At 42.2% G+C, this 26,195-nt stretch overlaps 1 protein-coding gene across 1 annotated transcript in view; it reads right to left on the reverse strand.

The window, feature by feature from the left end:
• Positions 1–26,195, reverse strand: part of LOC139767376 (uncharacterized) — a 43,491-nt gene that overhangs the window by 16,513 nt on the left and 783 nt on the right. Inside the window, exons 2-3 of the mRNA XM_071696701.1 lie at positions 20,400–21,059; positions 19,609–20,173 (exon numbers count right to left, since the gene is read on the reverse strand). Of these exons, the coding sequence (XP_071552802.1) occupies positions 19,609–20,173; positions 20,400–21,056 (1,222 nt within the window). The 5' untranslated portion in view covers positions 21,057–21,059. The remainder of the gene's footprint in view (positions 1–19,608; positions 20,174–20,399; positions 21,060–26,195) is intronic.

Genomic DNA, 26,195 nt, shown 5'->3' on the forward strand with positions numbered 1-26,195 from the left:
TCTTGTCCTCTTACTAACCCCTGACTTTACTCCCAAGACATTCCCAAACCACTCTTCCCCTTTACCCTTGTTTCGTTTCACTGAGAGCCAAAACATCCAGGTTCCTTTCCTCAGACATACTACCTATCTCTCCTTTTTTCTAATATTGGTTACATCCACACACATTTAGACACCCCAGTCTGAGCCTTCGAGGAGGATGAGAACTAACCGCGTGGCTCCTTCTGTTTCCCCTTATATATGGGAATAAGGAGAAGCGGTAGACCAAATTTGGTCTCCCACTTGCCCTTGTTCCCTCCACCTCTGACACATATATCCTGTTTGTCAATCTTTCCTCACTCATTCTCTCCATGTGTCCAAACCATTTCAACACACCCTCTTCTGCTCTCTCAGCTACACTCTTTTTATTACCAAACATCTCCCTTGCCCTTTCACTACTTTCTCGATCAAACCACCTCACACCACATATTGTCCTCAAACATTTCATTTCCAACACATCTACACTCCTCCATACAACCCTACCTATAGTCCATGCCTCAAACCATAAAATATTATTGGAACTACTGTTCCAACAAACATACACATTTTTGCTCTCCGAGATAAAGTTCTCGCCTTCCACACATTCTGCGCTGCTTCGCCTCCTCCTCCACCCTGTGACTCACTTCCGCTTTCATGGTTCCACCCGCTGCTAAGTCCACTCCCAGATATCTAAAACACTTCACTTCCTCCAGATTTTCTCCACTGAAACTTACCTCCCAATTAACTCGTCCCTCAACCCTACTGAACCTAATAACCTTGCTCTTATTCACATTTAATCTCAACTTTGTTCTTTCGCACACTTTACCAAACTCAGTCACCAAGCTCTGCAGTTTCCCACCCGGATCAGCCACCAGCGCTGGATTATCAGCGAACAACAACTGACTCACTTCCCAGGCCCTCTCATCCACAACAGACTACATCCATACCCCTCTCTCCAAAACTCTTGCATTCACCTCACTAATCACCCAATCCATAAACAAATTACACAACCATGGGAACATGACGCACCGCTGCCACAAACCGACATTCACTGGGAACCAATCACTCTCCTCTTTTCGTACTCGTAAACATGCCTTACATCCTTGGTAAAAGTTTTCACTGGTGCTAACGACTTACCTCCCACACCATACACTCCTAAAACCTTCCACAAAGCATCTCTATCAACCCCATCATATACCTTTTACAGATCCATAAATGCTACATACAAATCCATCTGGTTTTCCAAGTATTTCTCACATACATTTTTCAAAGCAAACACCTGATCCACACATCCTCTACCACTTCTGAAATCATACTGCTCTTCCCCAGTCAGATTTTGTGCACATGCCTTTACCCTCTCAATTAATATCCCATATAACTTCCTAGGAATAATCAACAAACTTATGCCTCTTTAATTTGAACTCTCAAATTTAGACCCTTTCACTTTGTAAGTGGCACTATGCAAGCATTCCGTCAATCCTCAGGCACTTCACCATGATCCATACATACATTGAATATCCTTACCAATCAACAACACAGTCATTCCCCATTTCTATAAATTCCACTGCAATACCATGCAAACCCTTCACCTTGCCGGCTTTCATCTTCCGCAAAGCTTTCACTATCTCTTCTTTGTTTACCAAACCATTCTCCCTGACCCTCTCACTTCGCACTCCACCACGACCAAAACCCCTAATATCTGCCACTTTATCATCAAACACACACAACAAACCTTCAAAATACTCACTCCATCTCCTTCTCACTTCATCACTACTTGTCATTACCTCCAAATTTGCCCCCTTCACCGATGTTCCCATTTGTTCTCTTGTCTTTCGCACGTTATTAACCCCCCTTCAACACATCTTTTTTTTTCTCCCCAACGTTTAATGATAATCTCTCACCACAACCCTCATTTGCCCTCTTTTCGCCTCTTGCACCTTTCTCTTGATTTCCTGTCGCTTTCTGTTAAACATCTCCCGGTCATTTGCTCTACTTCCCTGCCAGAATCGTCCAAACGCCTCTCTCTTCTCTTTCACTAACAACCTTACCACTTCATCCCATCACTCACTACTCTTTCTAATCTGCCCACCTCCCACCTTTCTCATGCCACATGCATCTTTTGCGCAAGATATCACTGCTTCCCTAATTACATCCCACTCCTCTCCCGTTATTTGCTCTCACATTTTGCCATTCTACACTCAATCTCTCCTGGTACTTCCTCACACAAGTCTCCTTTCCAAACTCACTTATTCTAACCACTCTCTTCTCCCCAACATTCTCTCTTCTTTTCTGGAAACCTCTGCAAATCTTCACCCTCGCCTCCACAAGATAGTAATCAGACATCTCTCCAGCTGCCCCTCTTAACACATTAACATGCGAAAGTCTCTCTCTTACACGCCCATCAATTAACACGTAATCCTACTCACATACGTATACTTATGTATATCTCTCTTTTTCAAACCAGGTATTCCCAATCCCCTGTCCTTTTTCAGCACACAAATCTACAAGCTCTTCACCATTTCCATTTACAACACTGAATACCCAATGTACACCAATTATACCGCCAACTGCCACATTAACCATCGTCGCATTCAAATCACCTATCACTATAACCCGGTCACGTGCATCAAAGCTGCTAACACACTCACTCAGCTGCTCCCAAAACGTTTTTCTCTTATGATCTTTCTTCTCATGACCAGGTGCATAGGAACCAATAATCACCAAACTCTCTCCATCCACTTTCAGTTTTACCCACATCAATCTAGAATTTACTTTCTTATACTCCATTACATACACCCAGAACTCCTGCTTTAGCAGTAGTGCTACTCCTTCCTTTGTTTTTTTCCTCTCACCAACCTCTGTCTATACTCCCAAGACATTCCCAAACCACTCCTCTCCTTTACCCCTGAGCTTCGTTTCACTCAGGGCCAAAACATCCAGGTTTCTTTCCTCAAACGTATTACCTGTCTCTCCATTCTTATCTTGTCTACATCCACACATGCTCCGACACATCAATCTGAGCCTTCGAGGAGGATGAGCACTCCCCGCTTGATACCTTCCTCTGTTTCCCCTTTCAGGAATTTAAATACATGGAGGTGGGGGGGGTTGCAGCCCCCCCCCATTCCTGCCCCCTTTAGTCGCCTTCTACGACATGCGGGGAGTACGTGGGAAGTATTCTTTCTCCCATTTATATATATATATATATATATATATATATATATATATATATATATATATATATATATATATATATATATATATATATATATATATATATATATATATATATATATATATATATATATATATGGCAAAGGGGATAAAGGGGATAAAGGTGAGTGTCCAAATTACAGAGGTATAAGTTTGTTGAGTATTCCTGGGAAATTATATGGGAGGGTATTGACTGAGAGGATCAAGGCAAGTACAGAGCATCAGATTGGGGAAGAGCACTGTGGTTTCAGAAGTGGTAGAGGATGTGTGGATCAGGTGTTTGTTTTGAAGAATGTATGTGAGAAATACTTGGAAAAACAGATGGATTTCTATATAGCATCTATGTATCTGGAGAAGGCATATGATAAAGTTGATAGAGATGCTCTGTGGAAGGTATTAAGAGTATATGGTGTGGGAGGGAAGATGCTAGAAGCAGTGGAAAGTTTTATCGAGGATGTAAGGCATGTGTAAGAGTATGAAGCGAAAAAAGTGATTGGTTTCCAGTGAATGTTGGTTTGCGGCAGGGGTGCGTGATGTCTCCATGGTTGTTTAACTTGTTTATGGATGGGGTTGTTAGGAAAATAAATGCAAGAGTTTTGGAGAGAGGGGCAAGTTTGCAGTCTGTTATCGGTGAGAGGGTTTGGCGAGTCAGTTGTTGTTCGATGATGATACACCGCTGGTGGCTGATTCGGGTAAGAAACTGCAGAAGTTGGTGACTGGGTTTGGTAAAGTGTGTGAAAGAAGAAAGCTGAGAGTAAATGTGAATAAGAGCAAGGCTATTAGGTTCAGTAGGGTTGAGGGACAAGTTAATTGGAAGGTACGTTTGAATGGAGAAAAACTGGAGAAAGTGAAGTGTTTTAGATATCTCGGAGTGGATTTGGCAGCTGATGGAACCATGGAAGCGGAAGTGAGTCACAGGGTGGGAGAGGGTGTGAAGGCTCTGGGAGCGTTGAAGAAAATGTGGAAGGTGAGAACGTTATCTTGGAGAGCAAATATATATATATATATATATATATATATATATATATATATATATATATATATATATATATATATATATATATATATATATATATATATATATATATATATATATATATATATATATATATATATATATATATATATATATATATATTTTTTTTTTTTTTTTTTTTTTTTTTATACTTTGTCGCTGTCTCCCGCGTTTGCGAGGTAGCGCAAGGAAACAGACGAAAGAAATGGCCCCCCCCCCCCCCCCATACACATGTACATACACACGTCCACACACGCAAATATACATACCTACACAGCTTTCCATGGTTTACCCCAGACGCTTCACATGCCTTGATTCAATCCACTGACAGCACGTCAACCCCTGTATACCACATCGCTCCAATTCACTCTATTCCTTGCCCTCCTTTCACCCTCCTGCATGTTCAGGCCCCGATCACACAAAATCTTTTTCACTCCATCTTTCCACCTCCAATTTGGTCTCCCTCTTCTCCTCGTTCCCTCCACCTCCGACACATATATCCTCTTGGTCAATCTTTCCTCACTCATTCTCTCCATGTGCCCAAACCATTTCAAAACACCCTCTTCTGCTCTCTCAACCACGCTCTTTTTATTTCCACACATCTCTCTTACCCTTACGTTACTTACTCGATCAAACCACCTCACACCACACATTGTCCTCAAACATCTCATTTCCAGCACATCCATCCTCCTGCGCACAACTCTATCCATAGCCCACGCCTCGCAACCATACAACATTGTTGGAACCACCATTCCCTCAAACATACCCATTTTTGCTTTCCGAGATAATGTTCTCGACTTCCACACATTTTTCAAGGCTCCCAAAATTTTCGCCCCCTCCCCCACCCTATGATCCACTTCCGCTTCCATGGTTCCATCCGCTGCCAGATCCACTCCCAGATATCTAAAACACTTCACTTCCTCCAGTTTTTCTCCATTCAAACTCACCTCCCAATTGACTTGACCCTCAACCCTACTGTACCTAATAACCTTGCTCTTATTCACATTTACTCTTAACTTTCTTCTTCCACACACTTTACCAAACTCAGTCACCAGCTTCTGCAGTTTCTCACATGAATCAGCCACCAGCGCTGTATCATCAGCGAACAACAACTGACTCACTTCCCAAGCTCTCTCATCCCCAACAGACTTCATACTTGCCCCTCTTTCCAGGACTCTTGCATTTACCTCCCTAACAACCCCATCCATAAACAAATTAAACAACCATGGAGACATCACACACCCCTGCCGCAAACCTACATTCACTGAGAACCAATCACTTTCCTCTCTTCCTACACGTACACATGCCTTACATCCTCGATAAAAACTTTTCACTGCTTCTAACAACTTGCCTCCCACACCATATATTCTTAATACCTTCCACAGAGCATCTCTATCAACTCTATCATATGCCTTCTCCAGATCCATAAATGCTACATACAAATCCATTTGCTTTTCTAAGTATTTCTCACATACATTCTTCAAAGCAAACACCTGATCCACACATCCTCTACCACTTCTGAAACCGCACTGCTCTTCCCCAATCTGATGCTCTGTACATGCCTTCACCCTCTCAATCAATACCCTCCCATATAATTTACCAGGAATACTCAACAAACTTATACCTCTGTAATTTGAGCACTCACTCTTATCCCCTTTGCCTTTGTACAATGGCACTATGCACGCATTCCGCCAATCCTCAGGCACCTCACCATGAGTCATACATACATTAAATAACCTTACCAACCAGTCAACAATACAGTCACCCCCTTTTTTAATAAATTCCACTGCGATACCATCCAAACCTGCTGCCTTGCCGGCTTTCATCTTTCGCAAAGCTTTTACTACCTCTTCTCTGTTTACCAAATCATTTTCCCTAACCCTCTCACTTTGCACACCACCTCGACCAAAACACCCTATATCTGCCACTCTGTCATCAGACACATTCAACAAACCTTCAAAATACTCATTCCATCTCCTTCTCACATCACCACTACTTGTTATCACCTCCCCATTTACGCCCTTCACTGAAGTTCCCATATATATATATATATATATATATATATATATATATATATATATATATATATATATATATATATATATATATATATATATATTGCTTTGTCGCTGTCTACCGCGTTTGCGAGGAAGCGCAAGGAAACAGACGAAAGAAATGGCCCAACCCACCCCCATACATAATGTATATGCACACACGTCCACACACGCAAATATACACACCCATACATCTCAATGTACATATATATATATACACACACAGACACATACATATATACCCATGCACACAATTCACACTGCCTGCCTTTATTCATTCCCATCGCCACCTCGCCACACATGGAATACCATCCCCCTCCCCCCTCATGTGTGCGAGGTAGCACTAGGAAAAGACAACAAAGGCCCCATTCGTTCACACTCAGTCTCTAGCTGTCATGCAATAATGCCCGAAACCACAGCTCCCTTTCCACATCCAGGCCCCACAGAACTTTCCATGGTTTACCCCAGACGCTTCACATGCCCTGATTCAATCCACTGACAGCACGTCAACCCCGGTATACCACATCGATCCAATTCACTCTATTCCTTGCCCGCCTTTCACCCTACTGCATGTTCAGGCCCCGATCACACAAAATCTTTTTCACTCCATCTTTCCACCTCCAATTTGGTCTCCACTTCTCCTTGTTCCCTCCACCTCCGACACATATATCCTCTTGGTCAATCTTTCCTCACTCATTCTCTCCATGTGCCCAAACCATTTCAAAACACCCTCTTCTGCTCTCTCAACCACGCTCTTTTTATTTCCACACATCTCTCTTACTCTTACATTACTTACTCTATCAAACCACCTCACACCACACATTGTCCTCAAACATCTCATTTCCAGCACATCCACCCTCCTGCGCACAACTCTATCCATAGCCCACGCCTCGCAACCATACAACATTGTTGGAACCACTATTCCTTCAAACATAGCCATTTTTCCTTTCCGAGATAATGTTCTCGACTTCCACACATTCTTCATGGGGATAAGAGTGAGTGCTCATATTACAGAGGTATAAGTTTGTTGAGTATTCCTGGTAAATTATATGGGAGGGTATTGATTGAGAGGGTGAAGGCATGTACAGAGCATCAGATTGGGGAAGAGCAGTGTGGTTTCAGAAGTGGTAGAGGATGTGTGGATCAGGTGTTTGCTTTGAAGAATGTATGTGAGAAATACTTAGAAAAGCAAATGGATTTGTATGTAGCATTTATGGATCTGGAGCAGGCATATGATAGAGTTGATAGAGATGCTCTGTGGAAGGTATTAAGAATATATGGTGTGGGAGGCAAGTTCTTAGAAGCAGTGAAAAGTTTTTATCGAGGATGTAAGGCATGTGTACGTGTAGGAAGAGAGGAAAGTGATTGGTTCTCAGTGAATGTTGGTTTGTGGCAGGGGTGTGTGATGTCTCCATGTTTGTTTAATTTGTTTATGGATGGTATTGTTAGGGAGGTGAATGCAAGAGTTTTGGAAAGAGGGGCAAGTATGAAGTCTGTTGTGGATGAGAAAGCTTGGGAAGTGAGTCAGTTGTTGTTCGCCGATGATACAGCGCTGGTGGCTGATTCATGTGAAAAACTGCAGAAGCTGGTGACTGAGTTTGGTAAAGTGTGTGAAAGAAGAAAGTTAAGAGTAAATGTGAATAAGAGCAAGGTTATTAGGTACAGTAGGGTTGAGGGTCAAGTCAATTGGGAGGTAAGTTTGAATGGAGAAAAAAGAAAAAAAAAAAAAAAAAAAAAAAAAATATATATATATATATATATATATATATATATATATATATATATATATATATATATATATATATATATATATATATATATATTGGAAAAGATAACAACTGAGTGCGTGATCAAGTATATTCCTATATGTCCATAGAGAAATGAAACACGATATGTTCCAAAGTGCACATTCGTGTAATAATCACATCATCAGGAGAGATACAAGATAGAAATATAAAAGTCAGGTGATAAATAACGAAGAGACGTATCTAGGACACTATTTGGTAAGCCTCCTTCCAAAACATTTTTCTATCCTCCCTGAAGTTTGCTGATACTCGCTCACCCATCTCTCATTTGCCCTCTTTTTCAGCCCTTGTACAGTCTTCTTGGCATACTGTACCATCAAACATACCAATGTTTGCTCTCACAGACAGCGACATCCGTTTTTATACACTTCTCAATGCGCTTGGGACCTTAGTCCCCTCATCCATCCTATGACTTACTTCAGCTCTCATGGTTTCAGTCGCTACCATGTCACTCCTAGGTACCTAAAACACCCCACTTCCTCCAGGTTATCTCCATTCAAAGTCACACTCTAACTAACCTGTCTCTCTCCACTACTAAACCTAATAACTTTTCTCTTATTTACATTCATTCACCTAACTCAAACGCCAGCTTCGACATTTAATCACTCGAATCCGCTGCCAGCAAATAAATGACTCATCTACAAGGACCCATCCACCCCCAACAAATAGTAGAACTGTCCCTCTCTCTGAGACCATTGCATTCATCTCCTTCACCACCCTATCTATAAGCTGATAAAACAATCATGGTGGTATCACCCATACCCTTCCGGAGATCAACTTCTAACTGGAGCCACTCACCTTCCTCTGTTCCTACTCGCACACACACCTTACACTCTTGATAAAAACTCTTCTCAGTTTCTAACGGTTCTCATCCCATACCATATATTCGTACTATCTTCCACGGAGCATCTTCGTCATTTCTATCATATGCTTTACCCAGATCCATAAACACCACAATCAAATACTTTTTTCTTTAACTTTTTCTAACACACACACACACACATATCCTGATATATATATATATATATATATATATATATATATATATATATATATATATATACGAATAAAGTGTATATGAACGCGCACCTTCATAGAACATACAAAGCTCCATCAGCCAGGATCGAACCTGGGACCCCTTGTGCAAGAGGCAGGCATGCTAACCGCTAGGCTAAGGGACTGTTAATAGGAAACAACTATTCGAAATACTAAGTACTCGAATACCCTTGGTCTCACAATGGTGAGCAACGGGGTCTATCGGTTGTTTCCGAACAGAACACATAGCCAGCTGATAGCGTTTTACCGAACCTGACTGTACAACGCGGAGTTATATGAATACGAATAAAGTGTATATGAACGCGCACCTTCATAGAACATACAAAGCTCCATCAGCCAGGATCGAACCTGGGACCCCTTGTGCAAGAGGCAGGCATGCTAACCGCTAGGCTAAGGGACTGTATAATAGGAAACAACTATTCGAAATACTAAGTACTCGAATATATATATATATATATATATATATATATATATATATATATATATATATATATATATATATATATATATATATATATATATTATTATTCATATTTTTATTTTTGCTTTGTCGCTGTCTCCCGCGTTTGCGAGGTAGCGCTAGGAAACAGACGAAAGAAATGGCCCAACCCACCCCCATACACATGTAGATACATACATGTCCACACACGCAAATATACATACCTATACATCTCAATGTACACATATATATACACACACAGACATATACATATATACACATGTACATAATTCATACTGTCTGCCTTTATTCATTCCCATCGCCACCTCGCCACACATGGAATAACATCCCCCTCCCCCCCTCATGTGTGCGAGGTAGCGCTAGGAAAAGACAACAAAGGCCCCATTCGTTCACACTCAGTCTCTAGCTGTCATGTAATAATGCCCGAAACCACAGCTCCCTTTCCACATCCAGGCCCCACAGAACTTTCCATGGTTTACCCCAGACGCTTCACATGCCCTGATTCAATCCATTGACAGCACGTCGACCCCGGTATACCACATCGATCCAATTCACTCTATTCCTTGCCCGCCTTTCACCCTCCTGCATGTTCAGGCCCCGATCACTCAAAATCTTTTTCACTCCATCTTTCCACCTCCAATTTGGTCTCCCACTTCTCCTTGTTCCCTCCACCTCCGACACATATATCCTCTTGGTCAATCTTTCCTCACTCATTCTCTCCATGTGCCCAAACCATTTCAAAACACCCTCTTCTGCTCTCTCAACCACGCTCTTTTTATTTCCACACATCTCTCTTACCCTTACATTACTTACTCGATCAAACCACCTCACACCACATATTGTCCTCAAACATCTCATTTCCAGCACATCCACCCTCCTGCGCACAACTCTATCCATAGCCCACGCCTCGCAACCATACAACATTGTTGGAACAACTATTCCTTCAAACATACCCATTTTTGCTTTCCGAGATAATGTTCTCGACTTCCACACCTTCTTCAAGGCTCCCAGGATTTTCGCCCCCTCCCCCACCCTATGATTCACTTCCGCTTCCATGGTTCCATCCGCTGCCAGATCCACTCCCAGATATCTAAAACACTTTACTTCCTCCAGTTTTTCTCCATTCCAACTTACCTCCCAATTGACTTGACCTTCAACCCTACTGTACCTAAAAACTTTGATCTTATTCACATTCACTCTTAACTTTCTTCTTTCACACACTTCACCAAACTCAGTCACCAGCTTCTACACTTTCTCACATGAATCAGCCACCAGCGCTGTGTATATATATATATATATATATATATATATATATATATATATATATATATATATATATATATATATATATATATATAATTTCTATTATACTTTGTCGCTGTCTCCTGCGTTAGCGAGGCAGCGCAAGCAAACAGACGAAAGAATGCATCAACCCAGCCACATACACATTTGTATACATACACGCCCACACACGCACATATACATACCTATACAATTCAATGTATACATACAATACATATACACACAGATACATATATACACATGTACTTATTCATACTTGCTGCTCTCAGCCATTACCGTCGCCACCCCACCATACATGAAATCGTACCCCCCTCCCCTCGCACGCGCGCGAGGTAGCTCTAGGTAAAGACAACAAAGGCCACATTCGTTCACACTCAGTCTCTAGCTGTCATGTGTAATGCACCGAAACCACAGCTCTCTTTCCACGTCCAGGCCCCACAAAACCTTCCATGGTTTACCCCAGACGCTTCACAAGCCCTGGTTCAGTCCATTAACAGCACGTCGACCACGGTATACCACATCGTCCAATTCACTCTATTCCTTGCACACTTTTCACCCTCCTGTATGTTCAGGTCCCGATCGCTCAAAATCTTTTTCACTCCATCCTTCCACCTCCAATTTGGTCTCCCACTTCTCTTCGTTCCCTCCACCTCTGACACATATATCCTCTTTGTCAATCTTTCCTCACTCATTCTCTCCATGTGACCAAACCATCTTAATACACCCTGTTCTGCTCTCTCAACCACACTCATTTTATTACCACACATCTCTTACCCTCTCTTACCCTCCTCCGCACAACCTTATCTATAGCCCATGCCTCACAAACATACAACATTGTTGGAACCACTATTCCTTCAAACATACCCATCTTTACTCTCCGACATGACGTTCTCGCTTTCTACTCATTCCTCAACGCTTCCAGAACCTTCGCCGCCTCCCCCACCCAGAGACTCACTTCCCCTTCCATGGTTCCATCCGCTGTTAAATTCACCCCCAGATATCTAAAACACTTCACTTCCTCCAGCCCTTCTCCCTCAACCGTAATGAGCCTAATAACCTTGCTCTTATTCACATTTACTCCAAGGTTTCTTCTTTCACACACTTTACCAAACTCAGTCACCAACTTCTGCAGTTTCTCACCTGAATCAACCAACAGCGCTGCATCATCAGCGAACAACAACTGGCTCACTTTCCAAGCCGTCATCCACAACAGACTGCATACTTGCCACTCTCTCCAAAACTCTTGCACTCACCTCCCTAACAACCCCATCGATAAACAAATTAAACAACCATGAAGACATCATGCACCCCTGCTGCAAACCGACATTCACTGGGAACCAATCACTTTGCTCTCTTCCTACTCGTGCACATGCCTTACACCCATGATAAAAACTTTTCACCGCTTCAAGCAATTCACCTACCACACCATATAACTTTAATACTGTCCACAGAGCATCTCTATCCACCCTATCATATGCCTTCTCCAGATCCATATATGTCACATACAAACCCTTCTGTTTTTCTAGATATTTCTCACATACAGTCTTCAAAGCAAACACCTGATCCACACATCCTCTACCACTCCTAAAACCACACTGCTCTTCCCCATTCTGATGCTCTGTACTTGCCTTTACCCTCTCAATCAATGCCCTCCCATATAATTTCCAAGGAATACTCAACAAACTTATACCTCTTTAATTTGAACACTCACCCTTATCCCCTTTGCTTTTGTACAATGGCACTATGCATGCATTCCGCCAATCCTCAGGCACCTCACCATGAACCATACATACATTGAATATCCTTACCAACCAGTCAACAACACTGTCACTCTTTTTAATGAATTCCACTGCAATACCATTCAAACCCACCGCTTTGCCGGCTTTCGTCTTCTGCAAAGCTTTCACAGCCTCTTCTCTGTTTACCAAACCATTCTCCCTGACCCTCTCACCTCGCACACTACCTCGACCAGAACACCTATATCTGGCACTCTATCATAAAACATATTCAACAAACCTTCAAAACACTCACTCCATCTCCTTTTCACTTTACCACTACTTGTTAGTCCCCTTCACCGATGTTCCCATTTGTTCTTTTGTCTTACGCACTTTCTTTAGCTCCTTCCAAAACATCTTTTTAATGTCCCTAAAATTTAATGATACTCTCTCAATCTAGAGTTTACTTTCTTACACTCTATAAAATACTTCAACAAATGCTTCAGAAGTAGTGCTACTCCTTCTTTTGATCATGTCCTCTCACAATATATTCCTACGAGTCCACGGGGAAATGAAACACGATAACTTCCCAAGTGCAATTTCGTGTAATAATTACATCATCAGGGGAGATATAAGAAAGAAATGTAAGTCAGTTGATATACAACGAAGAGACGTAGCTAGGACGCCATTTGGTAAACAGGGATCGGGTGCGTCCAAGACAGACAACGAGCGTATCATAAACTTATTATGCGGAGAAGGGGAATTGTTTACAAATTTTATCAACAATAAAGCTATCCAATTTGTATAAACTTTCACTAATACTAAGCTTTTGATTCTTTGTGTATTCAATTACAGAAGATTCAATATTTCTCGTTATAACTCCAGTCAATACAATGATCATAGTTTTTAACATGATTAGATAAGTCATTTGATTCTTGTCCTGTTCTTATACTACATTCATGTTGCTTAAGTCTGACAGAAAGATTCTCACCAGTCTGCCCATCATAAAACGTATCAATTTCCACATGGCACTTCATAGATGCATCCATTAGAACTTTTTGGTGAGTTCCTGATTCAGATGTTTTTTATAGTATTATTGTTGCGGAAGGTAACATTTACATTAAAGAATTTCAGCAACATAGGAAGCAAAGCAAAATTATCATTAAAAAGGAGAGCTAAAAGATTCTTGGTGTCAATGGGAGGTTTAGTTTCAACTCTATAAAATGATTTCTTTGCTAACTTAAGGGATTTATCAATGAAAGATTTAGGGTACTCTAACTTGAATCCAATAGAATATATCTTCTCAAACTCATCAATAAACTCTGGACTGCAAATACGTAATGCCCCAAGGAACATAGACTGAAATGATGATAATTCAACTCTGTCATGTTGAGATGAATGAATGGTAGGTTTTCTGTATATACTAAACTTAAACTTGTTTCCTTGCCTATGGATCATGCAATCTAAAAATGGTAACATATCATTATTTTAATTTTCTACAGGAAATTTGATGGAAGGTACTAAATTGTCAAGGAAGGGGAGAAATGTTTGTAGATTTTCATTTGTTGGCCAAACACAAAGAACATCATCGACATACCTAACCAACTTGCATTAATAGGCAAGATATATGGGGAAGACTAGTAAGGATGTTTCTGTTAGACTTAAGCAACATAAATATAGTATACGAACAGGACAATGATCAAATGCCTTATTTAATCACGTTGAAAACTGATCATTATACTGACTGGAGTAATGCCATATCAGTTATTAACTCCAGTACCAGGAGAAACATCATTGAATCTTCTATTATCAAATACACAAAGAATTATAACCTTAATACTAGTGAAGGTCTATAAAAATTGGATAGCTTTATTGTTGATAAAATTTGTAAGCAATTCCCCTTCCGGTCCACATTATAAGTTTATGATACGCTCGCTATCTGTCTTGGACAATCACATGCTTACCAAATGGCGTCCTAGCTACGTCTCTTCGTTGTATATTAACTGACTTATAATTCTTTCTCGTATCTCCCCTGATGATGTGATTATTACACGAAAGAGCAATATATATATATATATATATATATATATATATATATATATATATATATATATATATATATATATATATATATATATATATATATATATATATATATATATATGTGTGTGTGTGTATGTGTGTGTGTGTGTCGTAGATGGCGATTAGAGGGAACGGGAGCGGGGGGCCAGAAATCCTCCCCTCCTTGTATTTCAACTTTCTAAAATGGGAAACAGAAGAAGGAGTCATGAGGGGAGTGCTCATCCTCCTCGTAGGCTCAGATTGGGGTGTCTAAATGTGTGTGGATGTAACCAAGATGTGAAAAAAGGAGAGATAGGTAGTATGTTTGAGGAAAGGAACCTGGATGTTTTGGCTCTGAGTGAAACGAAGCTCAAGGGTAAAGGGGAAGAGTGGTTTGGGAATGTCTTGGGAGTAAAGTCAAGGGTTAGTGAGAGGACAAGAGCAAGGGAAGGAGTAGCACTACTCCTGAAACAGGAGTTGTGGGAGTATGTGATAGAACGTAAGAAAGTAAATTCTAGATTAATATGGGTAAAACTGAAAGTTGAAGGAGAGAGATGGGTGATTATTGGTGCATATGCACCTGGGCATAAGAAGAAAGATTATGAGAGGCAAGTGTTTTGGGTGCAGCTGAATGAGTGTGTTAGTGGTTTTGATGCACAAGACCGGGTTATAGTGATGGGTGATTTGAATGTAAAGGTGAGTAATGTGGCAGTTGAGGGAATAATTGGTATACATGGGGTGTTCAGTGTTGTAAATGGAAATGGTGAAGAGCTTGTAGATTTATATGTTGAAAAAGGACTGGTGATTGGGAATACCTGGTTTAAAAAGCGAGATATACATAAGTATACGTATGTAAGTAGGAGAGATGGCCAGAGAGCGTTATTGGATTACGTGTTAATTGACAGGCGTGCGAAAGAGAGACTTTTGGATGTTAATGTGTTGAGAGGTGCAACTGGAGGGATGTCTGATCATTATCTTGTGGAGGCGAAGGTGAAGATTTGTAGAGGTTTTCAGAAAAGAGGAGAGAATGTTGGGGTGAAGAGGATGGTGAGAGTAAGTGAGCTTGGGTAGGAGACTTGTGTGAGGAAGTACTAGGAGAGACTGAGTACAAAATGGAAAAAGGTGAGAACAAAGGACGTAAGGGGAGAGGGGGAAGAATGGGATGTATTCAGGGAAGCAGTGATGGCTTGCGCAAAAGATGCTTGTGGCATGAGAAGCGTGGGAGGTGGGCAGATTAGAAAGGGTAGTGAGTGTTGGGATGAAGAATATTAGTGAAAGAGAAGAGAGAGACATTTGGATGATTTTTGCAGGGAAAAAATGCAAATGAGTGGGAGATGTATAAAAGAAAGAGGCAGGAGGTCAAGAGAAAGGTGCAAGAGGTGAAAAGGAGGGCAAATGAGAGTTGGGGTGAGAGAGTATCATTAAATTTTAGGGAGAATAAAAAGATGTTTTGGAAGGAGGTAAATAAAGTGCGTAAGACAAGGGAGCAAATGGGAACTTCAGTGAAGGGGGCTAATGGGGATGTGATAAGAAGTAGTGGTGATGTGGGAAGGAGATGCAGTGAGCATTTTGAAGGTTTGTTGAATGTGTTTGATGATAGAGTGGCAGATATAGGGTGTTTTGGACGAGGTGGTATGCAAAGTGAGAGGGTTAGGGAGAATGATTTGGTAAACAGAAAAGGTAGTAAAAGCTTTGCGGAAGATGAAAGCCGGCAAGGCAGCGGGTTTGGATGGCATTGCAGTGGAATATATCAAAAAAGGGGGTGACTGTGTTGTTGACTGGTTGGTAAGGTTATTTAATGTATGTATGACTCATGGTGAGGTACCTGAGGATTGGCGGAATGCTTGCATAGTGCCATTGTACAAAGGCAAAGGGGATAAGAGTGAGTGCTCAAATTAGAAAGGTATAGTTTGTTGAGTATTCCTAGGAAATTCTATGGGAGGGTATTGATTGAGAGGGTGAAGGCAGGTACAGAGCATTAGATTGGGAAAGATCAGCGTGGTTCCAGAAGTGATAAAGGATGTGTGGACCAGGTGTTTGCTTTGAAGAATGTATGTGAGAAATACTTAGAAAAGTAAATGGATTTGAATGTAGCATTTATGCATCTGGAGAAGGCATATGTTAAGAGTTGATAGAGATGCTCTGTTGAGGGTATCAAGAATATATGGTGTGGGAGGCAAGTTGTTAGAATCAATGAAAGGTTATATCGAAGATGTATGGCATGTGTACGAGTGGGAAGAGAGAAGTGATTGGTTCTCAGTGAATGTTGGTTTGCGGAAGGGGTGCGTGATGTCTCTATGCTTGTTTAATTTGTTTATGGAGGGGTTGTTAGGGAGGTGAATGCAAGAGGTTTGGAGAGAGGGTCAAGTATGCAGTCTGTTGTGGATGAGAGAGCTTGGGAAGTGAGTCAGTTGTTGTTCGCTGATGATACAGCGCTGGTGGCTGATTCGGGTGAGAAACTGCAGAAATTGGTGACTGAGTTTGGTAAAGTGTGTGAAAGAAGAAAACTGAGAGTAAATGTGAATAAGATCAAGGTTATCAGGTACAGTAGGGTTGAGGGACAAGTCAATTGGAAGGTAAGTTTGAATGGAGCAAAATGGAGGAAGTGAGGTATTTTAGATATCTGGGAGTGGATTTGGAAGCGGATGGAACCATGGAAGCGGAAGTGAGTCATAAGGTGGGGGACGGGGCGAAAGGTGCGTTGAAAAATATGAGGAAGGCGAGAACGTTATCTCGGAAAGCAAAAATGGGTATGCTTGAAGAAATAGTGGTTCCGAGAATATCATATGGTTGCGAGGCTTAGGCTATAGATAGAGTCGTGCGGAGGAGTGTGGATGTGTTGGAAATAAGATGTTTGAGGACAATAAGTGGAGAGGTGGTTTGATCGAGTAAGTAATGAAAGGGTGAGAGAGATGTGTGGTAATAAAAAGAGTGTGGTTGAGAGAGCAGAAGAGGGTGTTTTGAAATGGTTTGGTCACATGAAGAGAATGAGTGAGGAAAGATTGACAAAGAGGATATATGTGTCAGAGGTGGAGGGAACGAGAAGTGGGAGACCAAATTGGAAGTGGAAAGATGGAGTGAAAAAGATTTTGAGTGATCGGGGTCTGAACATGCAGGAGAGTGAAAGGCGTGCAAAGAATAGAGTGAATTGGAACGATGTCGTATACAGGGGCAATTTAAGCATCTGTGGTAAACCATGAAAAGTTTTGTGGGGCCTGGATGTAGAAAGAGAGCTGTGGTTTCGGTGCATTATATATGACACCTAGAGACTGAGTGTGAACGACTGTGGCCTTTGTTGTCTTTTCCTACTGCTACCTCGCGCACATGCGGGGGGAGGGGGTTGTCATTTCATGTGTGGCGGGGTGGCGACGGGAATGAATAAGAGGAGACAGTATGAATTATGAACATGTGTATATATGTATATGTCTGTGTGTGTATATACATGTATACGTTGAGATGTATAGGTATGTATATGTGCTTGTGTGGATGTGTATGTACATACATGTGTATGTGGGTGGGTTGGGCCATTCTTTCGTCTGTTTTCTTGCGCTACCTCGCTAACGCGGTAGAAAGCGACGAGGTATGATAATAAAAAGAATAAAAACATGTATATACACTTGTGCCCAAGTTATCGAACAGCCTCTAAAGTAGGATGAACGGGTGTATGGAATTGAAATTCAGATATATCCGTCAGGTTCGTAGATGATATCAATGGAGTGGTATTTGGTACCTTAGCATTTTTCACCTGGGGCTTTGAAGTCAATTTGTCGGATTTCTTTCTTCCCCTCATCTTAATTAATCAGTAATCTATTCATTTGAAAATTTGTAAAAACTAAAGCGGAGAATATCTTATCCGACAACAGCAAACAGCTTTTAGAAGAACGCTTTTAATGGTGAATTACTGTGAATATCCAGATGTATCGATTACACCTGCCGTGATGACTTGTGATATGCAAGGATTTCGACGCTATGGAAAACTATTGTAAAAGGGAAAGCTCAGTTTCTACTTCCGTAGGTAATATTATCCCTTAAGACAGACGCTACCTTTTTCATCTTGTAGTTTAAAACTCATCAATTATCATCAATTCCACTCATGAAAGGCTCTGCAACTGGTGCAGCCAACTGTAGAAGTTGAAAGAGCAGGCTTTCATCGTATATGAAAATCATCTAAACTTATATGTGTTGAGACGAGTCTTTTCTGTGTCAATTAAAGTCTAAAATGCAAAACGAGCCACAGTCAGTCAGTGTTAAGCTACGTGTAATTGCCTAGAAATATAACAAATATCAATACTTTCATAAGAGAGAAACTGGAAGACGAAAAAAATAACGAAAGAAATCTAATTCATATTTGAGAATGGATACGAGACAAACATCAGCTTCTTGTAAGCATTTCTCTACTTGTAAAGGGGACTTTTGTTGACCTAGCTCTCCTAGCTGTAGTATCCTTGAGTTGTTCCTGTCTTCAATCATTCAATATCTCTAACAGTATTTTACCAAGAGTAATTATAAGTTGGCAGACAAAAAGCAGGTGCCTTGAACGTCTGAAGGTCCCTCGTGTATGCTGTTCGTATGATGGTGTCAGATAATACAACATATGCTGTACGAAGGAACAACAGAAATGAGTCATAATTGAACTTTGTATCTCTCAGCCTACTTTTATCATTTGAGGATATCAATGGGTTATCATTTACACAAGGATCTGGTAATCCAATTTCACACCTGAGGGATCAAACTTGGACTTTAGCGTGTTCTTAATAATTTAGGAACACAATACTGACCCTGACTGAAGCGGTGGTTCATCTCAAGGTGGTTGGTGGGCTGGGAAGTATACTGAACTAAGGTGAAAGCTAAACTTAGGCCTCAGTACATGCTGACCTGTTTTCTACTACGGCACACCAACAAGGTTAACTCTCACTGTTCTGGTGGTCTGGCAGTGCTGGAGGCGAAGTGGAGGGGCTGCCTTCTTGAGTTCGCTGGCGCAAGTCAGTGTTCACTTTAGCCAGCAAGGGATCCAGGCCTGAGAGATGTTTCTGAGCATCTGTGGATGATTTCTTGCCAGTGTGTAGGGATCTGGTCCCTAGAGGTAATGGATCTGACTCCCTCCCCCACACCTCTTCTAAGGGCTGCAAGGAGTGGAGCGGCAAGTTTGCTTGCAGTCTGTTAGAAGACTCGCAGGAGGTGGCCGCATGTGTTGGTAGCCACAAGGGTGATTCCTTTGCCTTTGTGTTCAGTAGGACTGCTAAGGGAGACGTATGTTCTTCTTTGACCACTTTCATTTGATTCTGGTGTGAGGAGGTTCTGCTGGGGAGTGTTGTAGACAGGTCCGTGGGTGGAGAGGGCTGACGTGGACTTTGATTGTCTGAAGGTGGAGTAGGGTGTGAAGGGGTAGGGTGGGGTGAGGCGTGGTCGTCTGGAGTAGCTGAGGGCCGTGAGAGAGTCTGTGAGGCGGTGTAGTGGCACTTCTGACATGTGATTTTCACCTGGTAATGGAAAGTTAGAAGCATTACTTACAACGCAAAACCATCACGGTAAAAAAAAAAGAAAATGTATTACAGAACTTGAGACTTGCAAATGACAGCATATTTCATCAAATGCATATTCGTATCTCATGAACTTAAAGACAGACGGGGAGGTATATTGAGATGTCTAATAAGGGTATTTGCTTGTATATGGGGTGAAGAAGGGCAGCAACAAGTTCGTGATTACCTGTGTGACTGTAGCCAGCTGGGCACAGATGGTACCTGTGACATAGAGGCAGCAAGCAGCGCGACAAGACAGGCACCGTGTTGACTGCCGTAGGAACACTGCCAGCCCGTGAATATCCACCAGCTGGTGGCGGCCTCCTGCCCGCATCATGCCGGCGCTGCTGCTTGTCACAGTTCCCTCGTCCCAAGTCGCAATTTTGGCCGTCTCTGTGCCAGGGTCTTGGATCTCAGTAGGAGGAACCTTGGAGATATATTTTTCCGTACTTGTACCAAATGAGCACTCGTTAGGCTGGGGAGGTGTGATGGTCAGCGCTCGAGTGATATCCTGTGTACCAGCCCTTTTCACGTAAGTGCCACGGGTGCCATCATTCAGAGTGACGTCGTAGCAACCCTCTCCAAAGCCGCTCTTTGAAATCTTGAGAGGGGCGGTCTGATACTGGCCGGAGGCGGCTGGATCTGGGGACAACCCATCACAACACTGCTTACTGGCAAGACCTCCGGTAGTGCTGAGGCCCATAGGGCCACCTCTGCCGCTAACAGCAACACTCCTACACTCTGCGGACGGTGACATCCCACATCTTGTGTTGTAGTCGCAACTCTGCTCATCATAAGACTGCATAGTACATGCCTCTCTAGCACCGCGAGGGGACGTCCACATAACCTGCAAAATCACAGTCTAGCTGTCACTGTAATGTAATGCAAATAAGACCCAACTAGTACCTACATCCTTAACAACTGTGTTCAAAGAGTGCAATGTCAATTGTCCATGAGGAAGTAATGGTGGCAGCGAGTCTGGCAGCAAATGTGAGAGACATATGATTTTTGTTCTAAGTGTCTAAGATATGAGTTTTCTTACAGGTAGAGATCCAGGGATATACAGAGACAAGAAATACCAACTGTTTAGAGGAGCAGGTGTTGAGGAGGAGGTTTGAAATACAGAGGAAATGACCAGGTATGCAGGAACTAGGAAGTAAACAAGAGGATTATGCAGTAGTGGCAATCGAGACAACAAAGGGAAACCAAGAGTAAAGTATATCTATTTACATAAGGTGACCAAGGATATGAAGCTTACACTAGTTACATTTAAGATAGATCGGCATTACTCTGTCTCTCATTTCCAGTCGTTGGTGCCTCATTTCGTAATGATATACTCAGCTCGCTAAATGATTTCTCTGTAGTGTTGTGTGGGAAGTGACAATGAATGTACCTTTGCTCGAGCTACGAAAATGAACATAACTCAAATTAGGGGAACGTGAGAGGACAGGCGTAGGTGAGGAAGTTCAAAGTAGGGAAGAGGAGGACATGGGAGGGGCAGATAAGGGGAGACCTGTTGGATCTTGACGAGGTTATGTGCGTCCTAGGTCTAAAAAAAGTGTCCATGGGAAGGACAGATAACAGAATACCTACAAGTCCATAACGAGTCTATCTGTAAAAAAGAAAACGAAGACTAAAGACAGTGGTAGAAAGAGGATAGCAAAGCAGAAAGCAACTTCTCATCCACTTCTCCCTGTTGCTCAACTACTGGCGGGAGATTGGGAGGGGGGGTAAACAGTTAACATGCAATATTGTGGTAAGACACAATTTTGGAAGTTTTATTGGAAAATGTTGACTGGGAAAAGTTTCCTATCCATTTGATGACATCTTCACAGCTGGAGTATGACAAAAATGATACTAAGGTTTCCTGGCGATAAGAGATGTCTTGTCTCGATTTAAAGGAATTTGTAGTCTTAGCATTTACTGCTGCGATAGGAAGTATATTCCATTCCTCTACCACTCCATACATGGGAAAACTTTACTCACATTATAATTACAGTAACTTCCTCTTGTATTCTATGTACCATTAAGAAAAGAAATTTTCGTATGAGAGAGAGAGAGAGAGAGAGAGAGAGAGAGAGAGAGAGAGAGAGAGAGAGAGAGAGAGAGAGAGAGAGAGAGAGAGAGAGAGAGAGAGAGAGAGAGAGAGAGAGAGAGAGAGAGAGAGAGAGAGAGAGAGAGAGAGAGAGAGAGAGAGAGAGAGAGAGAGAGAGAGAGAGAGAGAGAGAGAGAGAGAGAGAGAGAGAGAGAGAGAGAGAGAGAGAGAGAGAGAGAGAGAGAGAGAGAGAGAGAGAGAGAGAGAGAGAGAGAGAGAGAGAGAGAGAGAGAGAGAGAGAGAGAGAGAGAGAGAGAGAGAGAGAGAGAGAGAGAGAGAGAGAGAGAGAGAGAGAGAGAGAGAGAGAGAGAGAGAGAGAGAGAGAGAGAGAGAGAGAGAGAGAGAGAGAGAGAGAGAGAGAGAGAGAGAGAGAGAGAGAGAGAGAGAGAGAGAGAGAGAGAGAGAGAGAGAGAGAGAGAGAGAGAGAGAGAGAGAGAGAGAGAGAGAGAGAGAGAGGAGAGAGAGAGAGAGAGAGAGAGAGAGAGAGAGAGAGAGAGAGAGAGAGAGAGAGAGTGTGTGTGTGTGTGTGTGTGTGTGTGTATGGTGGAACCAATTTGAACTGCCTCAAGTATCTCTATCCTTCCGGCTCACATCTTGTGACCAGAACTGAACAGCGCACAGTATATGAGATCTAACCATTTCTAGCCATGATACATAACGAATTATAGGTTATATGCAGCTGGGCATCGATGTCATAACGCCAAAATCTTTAACTTGTTGTAGAAGTTTACTAAGGATTTTGGACATATTTTTGGCACCAAATTACACAACTTTGCTTTCATCTTCATTGACATCCATCTGCCATGTCATGGGCTAATCTACCAATTATATAATTCTCACTGAATCTTAAGTCAGTTTCACAGTTATTTGTCGCCGACAAATTTTTTGGATTCTAATGGTGAGTCCTGTCTCTGGGTCACTGTTATATGTATACATTGGATAAAGTATGGGTTATAGATGTCAATGTGTTGGGTGTCAAGGAGAAGAGTGTCAAGGTGTGAGTTGTCAGGGAGTAGAGTGTCAAGGTGTGGAGTGTTAAGGAGAAGAGTGTCAAGGTGTGGGGTGTCAGGGAGTAGATCGAAAAGGTGTGGAATGTCAGAGGGTATAATGTCAAGGTGTTGGGTGTATGGGAGAGGAGTGTCAAGTTATGGGACGTAAGGATATACAGTGTTAAGGTGCCAGGGGGTAGAGTGTTAAGGTGTGTGGTGTTAGTGAGTATAGAGTCAAGGTGTGAGATGTACAAGGGTAGAGTGTCAAGGCGTGAGGTGTCATGGACTGCAATGTCAAGATGTCAATGTGTGGGGTGTCAAGGAGAAGAGTGTCAAGGTATGAGTTGTCAGGGAGTAGAGTGTCAAGGTGTGGGGTGTCAGGGAGTAGAGTGTTGAGGTGTGGAATGTCAGAGGGTATAATGTCAAGGTGTGGGGTGTATGGGAGAGGAGTGTCAAGCTGTGGGGCGTAAGGGTATACAGTGTTAAGGTGCCAGGGGGTAGAGTGTTAAGAGAGCTAGTAGAGTAAGAGTAGGTGTGATGTGTAGGTAGTGTCAGTGTGAGGTGACCATTGACTGCGTCAAGATTTGATTCGGCTACAAGCTGTGACCAGAAGTAAGCGTCAAGGTGTCAGATGAGATCAACATTCAGCTGATAATAAGAATTATAGGATGATGGGGTGTCAGGGGCATAAAGCCAAAATTTGTAAGCTAGTGTAGGTGTTCAAGGATTTTAGGTACATATTTTGTGCAAGTAGTAGTTACCAAGTTGTGATTTCATGAGCTCCAGAGTGTCAGGGGCTAAGTGTCTTGATAGTAAGTTCTCAAGTTTAAGGTTTCAAGTAGTTTGTGCCGACAAGGATAATTTTAATTATGGTGAGTGCTTGGTATGGTAAGTATCATATGAGAAGTATAGGGTTATAGATGTCAAGTGTTGGGTTGTCAAGGAGAAGAGTGTGTCAGTGTGAGTGTAGGAGAGGTGTCAAGGTGTGGAGTGGATTAAGGAAAGAAGATGTCAGAAGTGTGGTTGTGTTCGGAGGAAGTATGTCGAAAAGTGAGTGTGGTAAGTAGTCAGAGGTTAATGTCAATGTGGGTGGTAAGGTGTAGATGTGTGGTAGGTAGATGTCAGGTGTAGGGTGTCAAGGGTAAAGTGTTCAAAGGTGTGTGGGTGTCAGGGGTTGATGTCAAGGTGTGAGGTGTAAAGAGTAGATGTCAAGGGTGTTGGAGATGTCAGGTGGTGAGTGTCAAGGTGTAGGATGTCAGGGAGAATAGTGTGAAATTGTGGGGTGACAGATGATAAACTGTCAAGGTATGTGGTGTCTAGGGTAGAATGTCAAGGTGTGGGGTGTTAAAGAGTACAGTGTCAAGGTGTGTGGGGTGTTAGTGTGCGGTGTCGGTAGATAGAGTGTCAATGTGTGAGGTGTAAAGAGTAGAGTGTCAAGGTGTGGGTGTCAAGATGTATATGTCAAGAAGAGGTGTCAGGGGTTAGGGTGCAAGGTGTTAGGGAGTAGAGTGTGAAGGTGTGGGGTGTCAGGAAGTAAAACATAAATGTATGGGGTGTCAGGGAGTAGAGTGTGAAGGTGTTGAGTGTCAGGGGATGAAGTGTCAAAGTCTAGAGTGTAAGGGAGTGGTTTGTCAAGGTGTGGGTCTTCAGGGGGTAAAATGTCAAAGGCGTGGTGTGTCTGTGACTGTGTGTTAAGATGTGGAGTGTCAAAGTATATAATGTCAGGATTAGAGTGTCAAGTCGTTTGGTGTTAGGTGAGTAGAGTGTCAGGATGTGGTTTTGTTGAGAAGTAGAGTGTCAAGGTGTGGGATGTCAAGGTGTGTAGTGTCAGGGGGTAAAGTGTCAAGGTGTGGAATGTCAGGGCGTACTGTTTCATGGTGTGGCTCAAGATGTGGAGTGTTAGACTGCCAACGTTTGGGGTGTCAGGGAGTAGAACGTCAAGGTGAGGAGTGTCAGGGGGCAGAGTGTCAAGGTGTGGGGTGTTAGGGATTTGAGTGTCAATGTGTGGAGTGTTATGGAGTAGAGTGTCAAGGTGTGGAGTGTTAGGAACTAGAGTATCAAGGTGTGGGGTGTCAGGGGTAGAGTGTCAAGTTTTGGAGTGTCAAGCTGTTGGGTGTTAGAGGATAGGGTGTCAAGGTGTGAGGGGTCAGGGAGTAGAGAGTCGAGGTGTGGAAGGTCAGGAAGTTTGGTGTCAAGGCGTGAGGTGTCAGGGGATAGAGTGTCAAGGTTTGGGATGTCAGGGAATATTGTCACGTTGTGAGGTGTGAGGGAGTAGAGAGTCAGTGTAAGGTGTTAGGGGGTAGATTATCAATTATCCCTCAATCCTACTGTACCTAATAACCTTGCTCTTATTCACATTTACTCTCAGCTTTCTTCTTTTACACACTTTACCAAACTCACTCACTAGCTGGAAATATGTGAATTAGTTTCAACGGTAATCAAACCAGCGTATTCTCTGATCTTAACATGTCTGTATCGCCTGATTTGATATCGAAGAACGAAAACGATCGCAAATATGCTGACCTCGCTATTTTCATGTTATACAAATGCTGAGGACCAATGCAAAACTGTCATAAATTCTAATGTTCTTAAACTGGTACCTTATTGGCTAGACTAACGTTCCTTCGATATGCAAATCAGTAGTAGACATACGTCAGCTTAACGTTACATAGTCTAGTTAATATTACTCGCACACCCCATCTCCATTAAGCAAGCATACACTCGATAAACCTATTGCATTTGTACAATTTACAACTCTTTTGTTTCTAAATTCACGGTCAAACCATTCATTTTTACCTCTCCTGACCATCTAGTTAGTCATTGATTAGCTCATTGGGTTCAGTTAATACCATGTTCGTGGAGAGCGGTTCTCTGCACCCCGAAACAGAGAAATAATAAT

The sequence above is a fragment of the Panulirus ornatus genome, chromosome 60 (genome assembly GCF_036320965.1).
Source record: "Panulirus ornatus isolate Po-2019 chromosome 60, ASM3632096v1, whole genome shotgun sequence".
NCBI lineage: Eukaryota > Metazoa > Arthropoda > Malacostraca > Decapoda > Palinuridae > Panulirus > Panulirus ornatus.